The sequence below is a fragment of the Aphis gossypii genome, chromosome 1, assembly GCF_020184175.1.
Source record: "Aphis gossypii isolate Hap1 chromosome 1, ASM2018417v2, whole genome shotgun sequence".
NCBI lineage: Eukaryota > Metazoa > Arthropoda > Insecta > Hemiptera > Aphididae > Aphis > Aphis gossypii.
The window spans coordinates 84,732,755-84,750,064 of record NC_065530.1 but is presented as its reverse complement, the minus strand read 5'-3'; the positions used below and the strand labels follow the sequence as shown (position 1 = coordinate 84,750,064).

General features: G+C 29.7%; 1 protein-coding gene across 3 annotated transcripts in view; it reads right to left on the bottom strand.

The window, feature by feature from the left end:
• The window catches only part of LOC114132375 (zinc finger protein rotund-like), a 107,766-nt gene that overhangs the window by 52,163 nt on the left and 38,293 nt on the right, over positions 1-17,310 (bottom strand). For all 3 annotated transcript variants that reach the window (XM_050205125.1, XM_050205124.1, XM_050205123.1), the window contains exons 3-5: positions 12,813-12,884; positions 11,978-12,020; positions 8,623-8,849 (exon numbers count right to left, since the gene is read on the bottom strand). In XM_050205125.1, the coding sequence (XP_050061082.1) occupies positions 8,623-8,849; positions 11,978-12,020; positions 12,813-12,884 (342 nt within the window). The remainder of the gene's footprint in view (positions 1-8,622; positions 8,850-11,977; positions 12,021-12,812; positions 12,885-17,310) is intronic.

Sequence of the window (17,310 nt, the reverse complement as noted above, 5' to 3'; positions counted from 1 at the left end):
AAAAATTTCAAGTGTGTATTCATGATTACACTTTAGAAGCGCTATAAAATAAAATAAATTTATAAATATTCATAACATTGCATACAATCGATTTTGATAATAATCTAATATAATATATACATTATACACACGCCATTATATATATGATTGTATTAATTGTATAATATATCGTATACTATACAAACACAAATTTATGAAATAAATGTAATCAAATCTGTGTATTTATGTTAGTACTCGTATATAATATTATTAAAGAAGCAAAATGTTTAATATCAATTTAAGACAGCGATAAAATGTAATTTTTATTTAGTGAGACAGTATTTTAAATTATTCGTAGAATCTTATAACTATATGCGAGAATATTTGAAACATCGTTACTTAACAGGTAGGCAAACGGTATACGGTTAAATACATATTTAAGAAACGCATAAATCACAATATTCATTTCCGACAATACCCTCAACACATAAACGATTCGGCTCAATATATAGCTAACCGTCGTTATTACACAATTTAATTGCAGGTCATTGTTTTTATTCGGAATTAAACGTATTAAACAATAGTTCTAGATAATGTGCTCAGACGTAAAAGGTTATACAATGATATATTGAAATCGTATTTACAGTTACTAGTTTTACTATGATAAAAGTGCCTACAATCCTTTGAACTTTATTACAGTTGTAACCGCCAACCAGTCGCTAAAAATTCTACTATATTGTACAATCGAAAATTAAATAATAATGTTTTATAATCTAGATCTAATTGGTAATCCATCTATAATACAAAAACGCTAAGTAATAAATGTATACTACAGACATATAGTGTACGCAATATTGAAAAAATAATTCTAAATACGTGTCTTAAATTTAAAGTTTGAATATTTCTATACCTATATAATAATATTCAGTGAATCAGTGCAAACGCGCATTGCATTTTATTAAGTAATCTGAATACGGTATTGCAGATGTTCTGATATCGTAGGACAAACGTGTACAATTTTTCATAAAAAAAAACCCTATCTGTTGACCAGATAAAATCGGTTAAGATATTAAAAACACATACGTCGGTTTATATAAAATAAATAGCAATATTTATCGTACATACTCATACTACGTATATACAACGAGCAAATAAAAGGTTAATATATAAAAACGCCGATGCAGCGGCACACATACAATTATACACATATATATGTACTCGTAAGTATTATATGTAACCCTAGGCTATTCCTCCAGTGTTTTCATTGCGAAATGACAATTATTACATTATTATTATTTATTATATATAAGCCTTGGGGAGAGTCAATTCGGCGTGTTTACTTATCGATGAAAGGACCAACCCTTTATCGGCGGGGATCGAATGCAAACGCGACGTCCGATACGTATCGGCAAACTATCGTTGTCGTCGTCCCCATTTATTGTGTGTGTGTATTATAATATTATGTAAAGGAGGCGACAAACACACACATGAACACGCGTATCGGTCGCATTAAACACTGTATATACGTGTGTATAATACGCTATTCTTTAGATACCTATACATATTTTTTGTCGTTCCCTTTCGTTTTTTTTTCCACCTCATTCTTCTCGCAGTATTATATATCCTTTTCCGTTTGTATCGATTCCGGGTCGCATATACGTATATATTATTATTATTATGTATACACACGACGGATATCTCTACGGGTAATAAACTCAACCGATCACCCCGGGGGGAGGGGGGGGGGGTTCCAATACGCGAGGGATGATGATATTGGGTCTTGTCGGCGGCGTGTCACGAGTGTGCCGCCGCCGCGTGTGTTGTTTTTTCTTTTCACTCTTATGGCTGGGAAGAAAGGGTTCCGCAGTCGCCGCCGCCGCCGCCGCCTCTACGAGAGGGTTTCTCGTGTTTCCGAATCGCAGTCAAAATAACATGCGTAAATATACAATAATATGCGTATGTATGTATAAACCAGCAAAAGGGTTGATCGTAAATTTTAAAATGTTTATTTTTTTTTGTTTCTTTTTGTTATACGCATACACACACACACATGCGGCGTTTCTATTACACCGAATTTGTCACGAATGGCCTCTACAAAACGACGTGTCCCTTTGTCGGTACATATAATAATATGTACGTCTATATACGTAAACTCTTATCCCTATTATACTATCTCTCTCTATATATATAACACAATACGTTGCCGCCGAGTCGTCTCATTCCTTTGTACGGTGCACTGCCCCTTAAACAGTTTCGTTTTTTTTTTGCTCCTAGACGTGCATAATATCGTTGGAATTTCGAAATCACAAACCAACACTTTGGCAGGACGCATGAGTATTGAAATCATTGCGATCGACTGACTCGCCGTTTGTATACGTTTTAACAATAAAATAGCTCAGTATTAAAACGTTTTCTGTGAACCAGAGCATTTCTATACTAGATTTCTATATTATACGCATTACAATATGATACGTCTACAATTTATTTGTAATCGCGTCATCATAGGTAATTGGATATGGTAACACAATTATTGTTTTCTAATGATTCTAATAAAGTACGACTTATTTTATTTATTGTATTATTATTGATCATAAACAGAATAATATTTATAATTATACACTACGGAACGAAGATAAATTGTTTTTCTAAAATGTATTCTATAGGCTGATTAATAATAAATAAAGTTGCTCTGCAACATATTCGTGTATTTAAGATTTAATAAAATTACGACGAGTCGTTTCCTATACATTCAATGTCTAATAAATACTTGTTATTTTTGTTTTTTTTCACTGTAGTCATGTAAAATGAATATACATTCAAAATAGCCTTAGATAAACACTGACATTCGGTGATTGAGCTGACCCATCGTCAAAGTATAAGTATAAATAAAAGTTTACAAATACTCGAGTAAGCGTATTTATAAAAAAATAAAATACAGTATTATAAATACTTTACAATGTAACGCGTGTTCTGATATTCAAAACTTAATAAACATTATTATACTTTAAAAATATAATTTAATTCTTTTTTATCTTTTTTTTACTCGATATGTAATTTAAAATTTTCACGAATGTCTACAGTATCGAATATTAAAATAGTGTCTAAAGCTAAAAATATATTTAACTCGTTATTTTCTTGAACGTTAATAAATTATAATTATTTACACTCCATTTTACCATGTTAATCTACAGTGATTTATTTTATAATTATACACCTGTTTATTGACGTATAGTATTAATTACAAGCTAAAATTTTAGTGTTATTAAATATGCAGACTACAAAAATCAAATGCAATACGATTATTTCAATATTATAGTAGTTAAATAATAAAAATAACATTCATTATTGTGTATGAATAATTCACTGAATATTTATCATATAAAATTCACACGAACGTACGCGCTTAACACGTGTCACAGAGGTTTGAGTTTTGTGTTACTCTTGCATAAAATGTGTGTAGTATGTACAATGTGATCATACGCGATGTGCCGATGTTCGACGCTGCAAAAATACAGACATAATGTGCTGAGACGAAAAAATAATAATAATCAATGATTAACAACCAGCTTGAATTAATTTGCAAGTTAACAAAATATATATAAGCATACGATAAGTTTTTTTAAGCTTTCTTTTTATCAATAAGATTTAATAGCATTCAGTATTATCGTTTATACTTCTACCTATAGAATGTTTGAAACTTTATCTCTGTATACTTGTTGTACAACGATACAAATCGAAAAGTTGTTGAAAGTTGTACGCTGTAAAGAAAGCGTTAAAGGTATGTAAAGTTCATTCATCAGTATCAAAGTTATACGAGTAAAATCGCGCATAGATATATTATGTTAGTTGTTAATAAAATATATTCCGAGAAAAGTATATTCGATTAGTTTAAATTATTTTTAAAATTTGAGTTACCGGTCGATTTTAACATTGATACACATACTACTATAATATAGAAATATTATTTTAAATCATATTGTTCAAGACGTTTAAGTATATTATCAGATTTAATCACGAATTTATAATATCATATACGCTACATAATATAGTCCTAAGTTTAATAAAAGATAAAAAAAAAATGAAAAATAAACCAGTGGCTAAATGGTAGAGTTTTAAATGAAATTATAAAAAAGTATAATATGCAAATCTCATAATAATTTTAATGATAAGGAAATGAGTTTTTACTATTTTTACAATAGCCGTTATATATGAGTGTTAAGTGCATAATATAGATATTACGAATAGGTACCTATATTTTGTTTTTTCTTCGTAACCATATAGTCCGTCGTCGGGAATAATAAAAAAATAAATGAACGATTTTCATACTATGTAGGTGTATAACACACCGCCGCCCATTTGTTTTTTTTTTTAAAAAAAATCAATAGAACAGTTTTTATTTCGGCCTTCGTCCTGTTTTTGCCATATGTGTAACTATGTGTTAACCGATTTTTCACTCCGTTTTACTCTTATTAACGTTATCGACGCAAACCACTGTACAAACCACACGCGTCAGTGTCAAAACCTACTCTTTACATCGATGTGCTAAAGTAGTTGTGCTTACTTAAACATATTATACATATTAAAGTCAACCATAAAACAAAAATATACGTTAACTTAGTTTTGTTCACCACACCGCATCAGCCATAGAACGGTAACGATAATCGATCATTTATCTCAACTACCTCATTGACGATCATAATAATAATACCATTACTATAACTATGATTATAAATCTTTTCAAATTTAGTTTTTATAACTTATTATAGTACAATAGTGAACGCAGTATGAACATTTAATAAAGACAGTAATGTTTAAATAATGTTAAGTTATTACATTTATGGTAAGTTTATAAAAATAGTATTTTTCAAGTCTTATAGCTATAATGAATACGTTACGATACACACAGCAAACAAGTACATAATAATAGCATAATTGCATACTTGCATACTATTATTATTTATCTGCTACTCTGAGAATATATTAAAATATAATGCATAAAACCGTTTTAGAAAAGTCGTCTGGTTTAAAAAAAAACGTATTATTGAATTTATCTAAATAAATCAACCCTGAACAAAAACGAACTTATTATTTTTGATCAATGTCTGGCGAACATACGCATAATACGACGTGTCCTAGTTAATAAGGATCATTGTCATATATTATCGTTCTTATCGTTCACGTCAAATTTAAAGAAAGTAATAATAAAAAAAATATCTATTATATCGTACTCGTTGTTATTACAGTGATGAGTGCATTTTAAAAGACCATTGCTTTGGTAGATTGTCGGTGGTTTATTAGGACGATCGTCGGCTAACTTGGCCCACCTGCATTCCAGGTATCTATATACAAACATACAGACAACTCCATCGTCCGCCGCAGACCACCTGCAATTACACCCTTCCTACCCTCTCTTAGGAACCAACCGACTCGCCCACTAAGTTATATAGGTATATTCATGACATACCCTACACGAATATAATATGTAATATGTGATTATATCTCTACGTATATTATCCCAGCTGGATCGCAAATTACACAAAGATTCGTTCTATCATGGACAAGAGAGGTTAGACTATAGGATCCTCGTCTAGCGCTTATATACCCTGTATAGTGTATACTGTTTATAACCAAGCGTATATCTATAGTCCGAACCGTTTTCCGCCGGGTAGAAAAGTATAGCAATAATGTGAGAACAATTAATACCATATAGAGACAGTATATTTGTGAACTGTAGTTTAGATTTTATGGAAAAAAAATGTAATTGAAAAGTTGTTTATACTATCTTAAACTATCATTGATTATAAATACATCATACCATCTGATAATATGTCAACGAGTTTTTGTGAAAATTAAAAAAAAATAATATATAAACGGGTTGAAGAGTAAGGAGAAATGGTGAATTTTGGATTTTTTATTATTTAAAATAAATTTCATGATTTTTTGAAATAACAAATTTTTAAGAAATGTATATAAGTGCGAGTATATATGAATGTCGAAATAATGCTTACATTTTTTCATTTTAAATTGTAGACTTTTGTTAAAAAGGAATTTTTAGTAAAAAAAAAAAAAAAACAAAAGCGTTTTCATTAATAAAAATCACATAATAGGTATATAATTTATTTGAAAAGTGTAAAATTTATTTTATTTAGAATAGTATAAATATACATTTTTTTGGTAAGTATTATTTCTGTAGAACACAAGTTATACATATAAGGTGTAACAAGACTATTTAACAAACTTACATTAAAAATGTTACTATAACTGTTGAATAGTCTTGGTACACTCTGTATAATTTATCAGCAATGTACGTGAAGTATTTAAAAAGCTTTAAACGCACAAAATCCCACAGTTTAAGAGAACGTACTCGAACTGTATAATATTTAAAACAGGGTTGTTATAACGATTTTTTAAAAACTAACATTCCGGGAAAGAAAATACTATATAAATGTCTAATGGGAATGGAATAATTGAAGTAATTTTTTTTTTTTGCTCGCTTTTTTTAATCTCTTGCTGGCTACTACCAACGCACGGTGTAAAATAAAACACGAAATGTGCTGCGAAAAAACTTGGGGTCGGGTATTCCTCCCTATTCCCGGTTTGTCCTTAAAGAAAAACTCGTAGGACAGAACCAACGAAAATAAAAAAAATCAATCACAGTGTTATATCTCCCCTTGCGTCGCGGTTTCGTCTCATTTAATTCAAGATCATTGTATGGCCGTAAAAAAAAAATAATAAAGTATATCAAATGAAAACATAAGCTTATACCGTCAAATGAGCCTGAACGTATATTAGTGGATAATATATATAATATTATGACCAAGCAATACAGGTTGATCGCGGCAATCCAAATGATAACAACAGGTCTTAGGAAAAGTGTAGTTCGAGAAAATATAGTATTTCTTTTTTTATTGTATAGTCATACCAGCTATGACGTTAGTGTATCAATAAATATCAATAATGTACTAAAACGCGATTCACTATATGATTTTCACTTTTCAGTTACATTCATTTATGTATCGAACACATCCATTACCTATTTAAGTAGATGCATAATTTGCATATAGATATATTTATTTTACTTTATGTACACAAATTGTAATTAATTCGTTTCTGCACGTTACTAACGATTTGTTTTTTTCAAAGACCACGAGTATAAGCATGATGATATATTAAATTTAGATATGGGTATTCACTGATTTGGAAAATCTGCAAGAAGTAAATAAATAACCGAAAATATTTCGTTACAATCTAAATTATTTGCCATTAGGCAATGTAATATATTTAAATATTCCAAGATTGAGTGAGAAGGTAGATAGAAAAGAGTTTCAAATCAGATTACAGCCTTATAGGGGATGTATTTATTTAAAAACAAATTTTAAATTTATCTCAAATTAAAATGGTTTTCCTTATTTTCGATAATAATGTTTATTTCATATTTTTATATAAAAAAAAAAAAACGCTTGTTAATAACTTAAAAAATGCACAAACGTAACTAATTATGTAATAGTAAACTTATCTTCAAGAATTATCAGTGATTGACAATATTATTAAAAAAAAAAATGTTTTTTCAACGTAATACCAGCAAATGTGAAAATCAATAAAATAATCAATAATGCAATAAAGTATATCGAATCGAATATTTTAACCGATAGTACAATAAAATAAATAGATATAATATTGATATTTTATTATGGGTCTGATTTATTACTATGGGAGGCAATTTAAGTAAAAAAGGTCACCTACCTATTTACAAAGCAGTTTGTGCGCACCGAAAATATATTATGAACGTAGGATGTAATTATTTATTCTGTCCTTAAATAGTACAAGTCAATTATTATGATTATAAAATAAATTGAATATTCTGATTACATTTTTATCGTTTACCTATTCCGCTTAGACGTTTTTAAACTAATTAGCAACACTTTATTCTATATCAGTATATAGACAGTGACCAATATTTTATGTTTTCATGTCTTACTAATCAGTTTCTACATAAATATATAAATACGGGTAAGGTCAACAGCCAACAAGACAAAAATAATAATTAGTTACTTATGGTTAAAACAGGTTACATTTAACTTAACTGCATTCATAAAAATGCATAAATTAATTCAAAATATATTTAAAATTCAAACTTGGAATTAAATTACTAATATGACTAATATATGTAACTAATTATTATCTAGTTAATCAAAGTAATATACTTTACTATTTGTGAGTATTTGCATTTCGGATCTGGTAAAATTTTTATAATATACATAAATTATAGACATAATTAAATATTAACAGGTGAATAGTGAATAAATATATATAATTTAAAATTATAAAAACACTAGTATACCAATTTAGTACACCATATATTATATACTAATAGACTTTACTGAATAGATTTTCAAGCTACGGTTAAATAATTATATTTAAACGCTTCCACTTTGGATAAATTATACAAAATATCGATAAATAATACATTTTAACATAATTTTACAACAAATATTTGTCAACTCTATTATTCAATGAACTTATTAAAACAATATTTTTTGACTATTTGGTCAGTTTGTGATAAACGGTACTCTATGAAAATACAACCATATTCGAGCCCAAAAATTATATTATAAATAACTTATTTTCACAAAAATTACTTACCGATGGGCACATTTTGCAAGTGTATTTACGGCCACCTCCATTTTGATGCGTGACCACGTGATGTGCGTCCGTGATTTTAGCGGCATTTATCGGATGTGGTACGATCAACATGGGCGTCGCTGAGTTACCAGTGGGCGAAATGCTGCTAGCAGTACTTGCTGTACTATGCGACCTCGGTGTACCACCCCCATGCTGCTGATACATACCAGAACCATCCTCCATACCACCTGTAAATCAAATTTGAATAATCATCGTGAATTTTTAAGATTAATTTAGAACTCATAATTTAATAATATTATAACATATATAATATTGTATATATATTAAAATGATGTATATGGATATTATATTTAAATAAATTAGTTGTATAATCCAAATTTACTTTTCATGAGTCAAAACAAAATTCATGTATGAATCACGCCCTATGGCAACCTATGAGAATTAAAAATCGAAGCTATGAACCATAAACACTAAACCCATATCTCAAAGTATATGTGTACAAAATTTGGTGTCAATTGTTTCTGTACTTTCCAAGTCTATCAAGTCTATAAGCTCGACACAAACGTACATTAATTGTTATTTATACAAATATTTCGAATTAGCCCAAGTTTCCCGAAATCAAAAATAATTTATTTAAGTACCATATAAGTATATGCGAATTAAACGGGTTATAAACATTGCAATCACAATGTTTTTATTATGAAAATAGACGATTGGTTCAATACTAAAACCGGTTTATGATCAAATTTTATGGTTTATTTATTTTGAATTAGTGAAACACCGAAAGGAAATTCTATGTTGTTTGTTACTGTAGTATTGTTGGTATTTAGAGACTACAAATAGTTGAATACATTCATATACAAATCTAGATTATACCTACTTGAGTATTTTGAACAATAGAAATATATTATAGTATATATTATTAGGTATGGAATATCATAAATATTGCATATCAGTTGCATGAGCATATGTATACAATTTATTGAATAATTTATGGTAAACGAATTGTTCGGTAAAATAAAAAATCGTAAATTATGTAAAGAATTTTTATTTTTGCAACCAAAATTAACATTTTCTGTATATTTTCGATAAATTATAACAGATTTTGTATGTATGTATCAGTATATCGCGTCCCTATGAGTCGAAATGTATGCAAAATTCGGCGTTTCAAAGGGTTTAGGCGGTGTCATTATTCTTTGAAAACAACTATAATAATAATATGTTGGTATCGATTTAAAACCCGTTCTGAATTCGTCGTGACCATAAAATAGTATTAAATTTGTTATATTAATGTTTTCGTTACACAATAGCTCATAATATGGTATTCTTAAAACATGAACCTTTCCAAATTCGCATCTACCTGATTAATGCAGAAAATCAGAAAATTAAACGGAATAATATTATGTATTACCTACATCTTCGAGCGTGGTGTGCTAAAAACAACATTTTAAGTTTTTGGCTGATAATAATTTAAAAATATTTCACAACTGCTACTATTTCCAAGTTATTAAAATGATATAATATAATTTATCAATATTTAATTGATATTAGCCAAATATTATAATATGGGTTTATGAAATTAACGATCAAATTATGTGTTTCGAAACTGGTTTCGTTAAACCAAATAAATAATATTAGCGTACAAAGGTCTCGCGAAACACGTTTGATCCCATGTAAATCCGATCGAGTTTGTTATAATATATTATGTATACATATATTATATATATATATATATATTTATACGTATTTCGAGCGTTTGTTAGCATAATATTTACCATCAGATGTAGGGGTATGTAAACTTTCTTACCTCGATGTCCTTTCGTGAAAAAATAAACAGCTAGAGTATACTTCCATATGCGTATATACATGTTGTGTGTCAAGATTTTCATGTTATTTGCATTTTTAAATTTTAAGCACTCGGATTAAACGGATGGCATTGAAAAGAATAATAATTGTATTTTATCGATGCACACATATTATCACGAAAATGGGCAAGTGTCAAATGGAATAAAAATATGAGGGGATTGTGGAACTGCACTCCTTATCTAAGCCATTGATTACGGCCTAACATTACGTTCGGATTGAACTCGGTCCGGTAATTTCATAGAAATTATAAATATTCATTTTGGTTTACAATAGTGTTAGTGAGTGTCAAATGGTCAACAACATATTCCTACTAATTTAGGAATAAACATAAATTTATATTTCTACATCATTTCAATGTTAAATTATATCAAAATTGCAATTATATGTTAATTTTTATACTATTATTTTTAAAATTTTAAATAAAAAGTTAGTTACATATTTAGGTAGCGTAAATCTTTAACCATACGCCACTCGTCACCTGATAAATCAGAATCGTAGAAACTGACCCTGACTCTCTATAAGAATCTTTTTTTCTTCTATATCCTGGCCTCGAGCGGAGGAGCCTCATTTGTGTCACATTATATATAGGCTATACGTGTACACGGCGTGGTAATGATATCGGGAGAGTAAAATAATAATATGTATTATAACTGTACCGAAGACAGCCGGCCCGAAGACTAGACTGACCACGTTCCGGATACACGTCGGAGGAGCGGGTGACAATTAACTGTAGGGGAGAGGGTGTAATAAGCCGTACAACGGTGTCGGACTACTCAGAAAGGTATTCAAGGCGAGCATCGGTGAGTATAGGTGATCATACCAACAGTATGTCAGTATATATTTTATGTTTATACACGTATGTGTATGCAGGTGTGAGTGTGTGTGTGTGTTTACGTGTACAATGTGCATTATATATAAACAGCCTCGCCTTGTCAACTCGGACACGTACTCTGCAACCAACGTTATGACTGTCGACTACGATTACGACCCTGCGTGTCGTATCCATGGAAACTATCGATATCTTTGGAGAGAAAAAAAAAGTTAATTATTATGCGTATTGGGATTGATGCATATATTCTATGCCCACGAGCCATCCGCAGGACTTGCAAGAGAACAAACAAATCACTCCGTTCGATAGTGGTTCTGCTTGACGGCCAGTTTGCTATATTTGCTAAATAAGGGTATACCCATGTCACTGCGGGGGAGATTTCGATAAAAGCATTACATTAAACGGAATTCTAAATACCTATAATAATATTGTAAATTTACTAACGAGCACTACAGCTACTACTTATCATACCTGATCTGCGTAAATGCATATATAGTATAAACTTATAATATATACATATATATATTATACAAATATATCCTGTGCAAGTACCGATACGTGAAAATATTGACCATACATTATAAATAAAATCAATGATTTAAACTATTTTTTGATTAATATATAATATTGGGGTTGGCTATGTAGACTGTCATTACGTACCTTTTGAAAGTTGTTGTATGTGATCATTGTTGTTCATTTTCGCCTAAAATAAAAAAAAATTATATTAGTTTTTATCGAATGTCTATGTTTTATATAAATACATAGATTTAAAGGTAACGTTGCTTTTTAAATTATGTTTTTATAAGTCTATAACATCCATAAAAGTCTAAGTAAGTTATGGAAATGTTATGTTGTTTTAGTAAAAAAACACGAATTTGACTATTCTTCGTAATTAATAGGTACAAATGTATATTTAATCAACATAGGAATATATGTTGTAAAAACTATGTATAGATCTGTCATAGTAGTTATAACTAGATATATCTGTACAATTTAAATTAAGTAAGAAAGTTAAAAATGCACATCCTTTTCGGTGATATTTCATCGTAATATCGTATATTATATTATATAATATGTTACAGGATAATGTCCTTATTATCGTTATACTACTTATCTAAAATATTTTGAACCATTATTTCGGATATTCAGCACTACCGCGATGCCCAAGAGGAATCAATAGTCAGTAAGAGATAGGGCTTATAAAATAGAAACCAGTTTAATCCAGACGCCTAAAACTGGATATAATATATGTATATCCATATTATACATATTAATATACGAAACGCACAGTGTTTTTAATGGCCATCTAAAGTAAATACATGTAGAAATCATAATGACGGGTAGTAGTAGTAGTAGTAGTAGTATTAATAGTAATAGTATTGTGTATAAGTACTGTGTAGTAGTAGTATATAGTGAGTAAAGTGTATAATATTGGCAAACGCGTTTACGTTTTTCTTTATCGTTTTTGTTATTATTTTTTTTTTTAGAATTTTACCTCATAGCCTTGTTTCATGGCTGTCTGTCTAGTCCAACTATAGTCCACTTCTTTGCCGTGTCCACCACATTGCTGCAAACACACAAACAAAACCGACCAATCAGAATTATGTACAACAATATCAGTGTAAATCCGGACCTGCCGGAGTGCACAGCTCACGTGATTCGAGAATGCACAATTTTAACACAATCATAAACGAGTAATACAATATTATTATAATTTATACTATATACTGTTGATAATAATTAATAAACATTTATATTGCATATCAATTTGCAATCGATATATTAATGCGTGCATTACGCACGATTGGATTTTAACATACGCTGCGATGTAAGTATAGGTACTTATAGAATATTGATTGACTACAATTACGAATTTATTGAACAATGATTATTGATGAATTAGCTTTTATTCATTTATTTTTTTCCTTTTTAATATATTGATAAATGTCTAATATAAAATTAATAGAAGTGATTATGACGAGAGTAACTATACGGTAATCGTTTAACATATACGCTTAACATTTATACAATAGTAATGGTAAGTATAACGAGTAATACTATACCTATTTAACTACTGTATACAATAATATGTATACGTTTAGTAAAATTCGAAGAAAACGTTGTAAAAACGTATTGTTTTTAGATTTGTTTTGTTAGCTCGTTTGTATAGTCTTATCGCATTTTTACGGCATAGAAACTTTTTTCAAAGTCGTCTAATTATAAAAGAGTTTACTGGTGCTCCATTATACAAGCGCAAACGGTTGTCATAAAACAGAGGTATTATTTTTTAGCTGTATACCTTTTCTCGATGACACTTTACGTAGAAGGAGTTTTATTGATACATTATTGAAGCATAATACGTGCATACTGCATATAGCTTTATTAGGGTAGATATTTATTCATTTTCCGTTTGCATCTGAACCTACCATATCCCAGAAAAAATTAGGGTTATTGAATGTTTTTTTAAATACTTTATACCATATAATAATAATACGTTCGATTAACTTGAAAAAAACACCGTTATTTATTTTACAATCTCCAATTCATCTGGATATAAACATGTTTTATTATGTTTTCCTTTTCGGCGTTTTTATTGTTTGGCAAAACTTTACAGACGCAATGTTACCCCTCCGACCCCGCCCGAGCCACCGAAACGGCGAACGACTGTCCCGGGTACCCGAATTCTCTGTCGATTTATTATCCGGTCCTCGTCCGAAACCACTATTATACACCGAGTAGGTACGTATATATTCGACTCAACATAACGGTCATCTACCCAGACGGTTTGAGAAACAATCGAATTCGAATAAACCGCTTCGCGAATGCATAGCGGAGAACAATCAACGATATCTGCACAGAGAATAACGTAATTTTTACTCTTATTATTGTTATTTTAAAACTAAAAATATCATCGCGTTATGTGCACACGGTACGCTGACTATATTATTGTACCGCGGGTTAACAATATTGGATTGGCAAATAAATTATTGTTTTTTTTTTTTTTTCAAAAAAGGTTGAGTTAGTCTAAAGACTCCTCCCGTTTTTACAAATAAATCCTAATTTCAGATTGAGTTTCAGTACATTAACATAACATAAACATTAAAGAGTCGAATAAAAAACAAAGCCCCGTCGATATGCTATGGACATGTATGGCTACTCGTATTACGTGCTAAATTACGCGGAGAGAAGTGTACGATGTTCTGTTCATTGTACGTCAAATGATCATGATCTTGTCGCAACACCGGCTCGTAAAACCTACATATATATAGAATCTAAAAAGTACTATGCGTGTACCCTACAATCTCAATATGTTCGTATATTATTTTAAATTGTTTAAAGTGTTCATCCCGTTGCAGGTGTACCTTAGTACCTACACATAGCACTCGTCTACCTACCCCGTTAGATGCATGTCGAGATATGATATCGTCACAAATTATCGAAGAAGAGACTACGAGTTTGGTTATTTTGGTACATACATAAACTTCGTACATAATTGTGCCTGTCGTATGATTACACCCAATGCTAGTCGATTATAATTTTATAGGTCCATGGGAATAATATTTTATGTTCTGCTGCTCGGGAAATGTTTTTTTCAATTCGTCGAAGTTAAACCGAAACCCCGATCGCGTGACTATACAACCCCGGAAAGTAATATAAACGATGTGTTGACGTAAAAGCTTACAGGTGATGACTCCATAAGTTTCCAACGACCGTTTAATTACATAATATTATTAACGAGACAAATAACGATATAGTTGTATAATCGTATTAACATTTCATAACAGTTTCTCACGTGAGCATTACAACTATTTATCATTAATTCGAAATTACAAACATTTGAAAAAAAGAAAGCATAGCTTCATGTAAATCAATAACTGTATTTATTCAACAAACATAATATCACTATGATATTATGATGTATTCCAAAATGCAATTTTAGAAGTATTATTATTATATTATTAGTCTGAAAATGTCATGGAGTAGGAGTTTCGTTAGAAATAAGTTGTTTTTACTACATTTCTTAAGAATGAGTTTGCTGTATATTTTAAGCTTTAATGAAAAATAAAATTACTATATTTGTAAAATTCTTGCTTAAACAATTTTCATTATATAATATTGTTTATTGTATTTACATATCATGAGCCTTAATTCCACCCTTTTTTAAACTTATATTACCAAAATACTGAACGTTTAGAGCTTGAATAGCCTATTTCCTATGAGTTTTAAAGGTTTTCCTGCATATTCAATCACCGAAAGACACTTTGAAATCTTATGATGAACTTACATTTAGATTTTATTATCACGAACATTGAGAATACGTGCACCCCCAACCTTTGCAGTATACAGCACGGAAATTCGGCATTGTTATCTCATATCGTAAAATAGGCTGAGACGACAAACGCGGTGTGAAAACGTTTCTTAAGGTTTTATTTTCTGATATATACATATTATTATACTATAGTTATAATATATACACAGCTTGTTTACCTTCGGGGGCTGTTTTTAGACTACCCCTTGCTCGCCGACGAAAATTGTTGTATTAATAAAATAAAATACGTAATGAACCGTAACTACGTGATTTGAATAAAAATCCCACCGAGGCGTGTACGAATCACGGCGAAGATTAATGTTTTTCGTCAGTCGTAAAATGGAAAATATGATAAATGATAGGAGCCACAAGGTGTTCGATCTCGAATACATAGAAATGGGTACCTGTAAACCGTATACCTTGACAAATCCGCGTTGTTCCGGATCGCGTCAGAATGTTAAATAGGTCTTGGGAACAAAAATCAAAACCAGATCTAGTGAAAAGGGTGCAACGCGTGAGCTAATGCGACGTATAGGTACACACTGCAGTACAGACAGTATAATTTTATGTGGTACCTACCACACTTAACGCGATAAACGGCATTGAGCTAAACGACTGATAAAACATAATATAATACCTACCTATCAAACCTTATACTACTTCTTATACTACTTAATATGATGTAAACAATTTTATTTCGAGTAGTCATGGAAATGTGTAAGATATTTATAAAATATAGGGTAGATACAATAATTTTAACCCCCAAAACAGAATATAATATTATGGACATTATCAATATTTTAATATGTTAATCGTTTGTTAAGTTTAAAAAAATTGTACGAAATGAGAATCTATGCTTGCAAATTTATAGTCTGACAAATGAGGACTGTAGGACTCAGCATAACTTATTTTTTTATGAAAATAAATACATTTGATATTGTATAAAAAATTAAAGTACCTATTTACATATTTAATTTTAGTTGTAATAACATAATAGTTCTATGTTTCTAAATATTCAAATACTGATTGTAGATTATGTCTGTTGCTATTACAATATATTGGGTTTAATGTTCTCTAAATCACTCGATGTTTCTTTCTATATTATGAACTTTTTGGAAAAAATAGTACAGAGGCGTGCAAATTAACCAACGATTATATACACGTTTATTATAAAAATATTATAATAAACTCAACTGATAAATTTCTTTTTAGATTGTATTAGTGCAGAAGATAATTATATTGGACTAAAGATATTGCAAATATGATTATCAACAATTCACTGGATTGAATTCTTACTTTTAAGGTAGCATTAAGGATTTTGTGTTTGATAATTAAAATTAAATGATTTAATAATAAAGTCCATATAATACATAATGTTATAAAATATACAAAAGTCTACATATCAAACAATAGGTATAGGTATAATATTATTGTAAGTTGTATATACATTTATAATTCACGCGTTATAAAGCTCATTCATACCATATTTATGTAGCTCTCGAATTAATCAAAAATAATTTAATTTTTATAAATTATTATTAACTGAATAGTGTATAGTGCAAATTTTGGTTATAGGCTTAAACAGCGTTCAGTGGTTCGCATAATTCAATTGAAATAATAGTTTGAAAAGAAAAACCGCATAACGGGTATACAATAAGCATAATAAATGTTATGTCTATGTTTA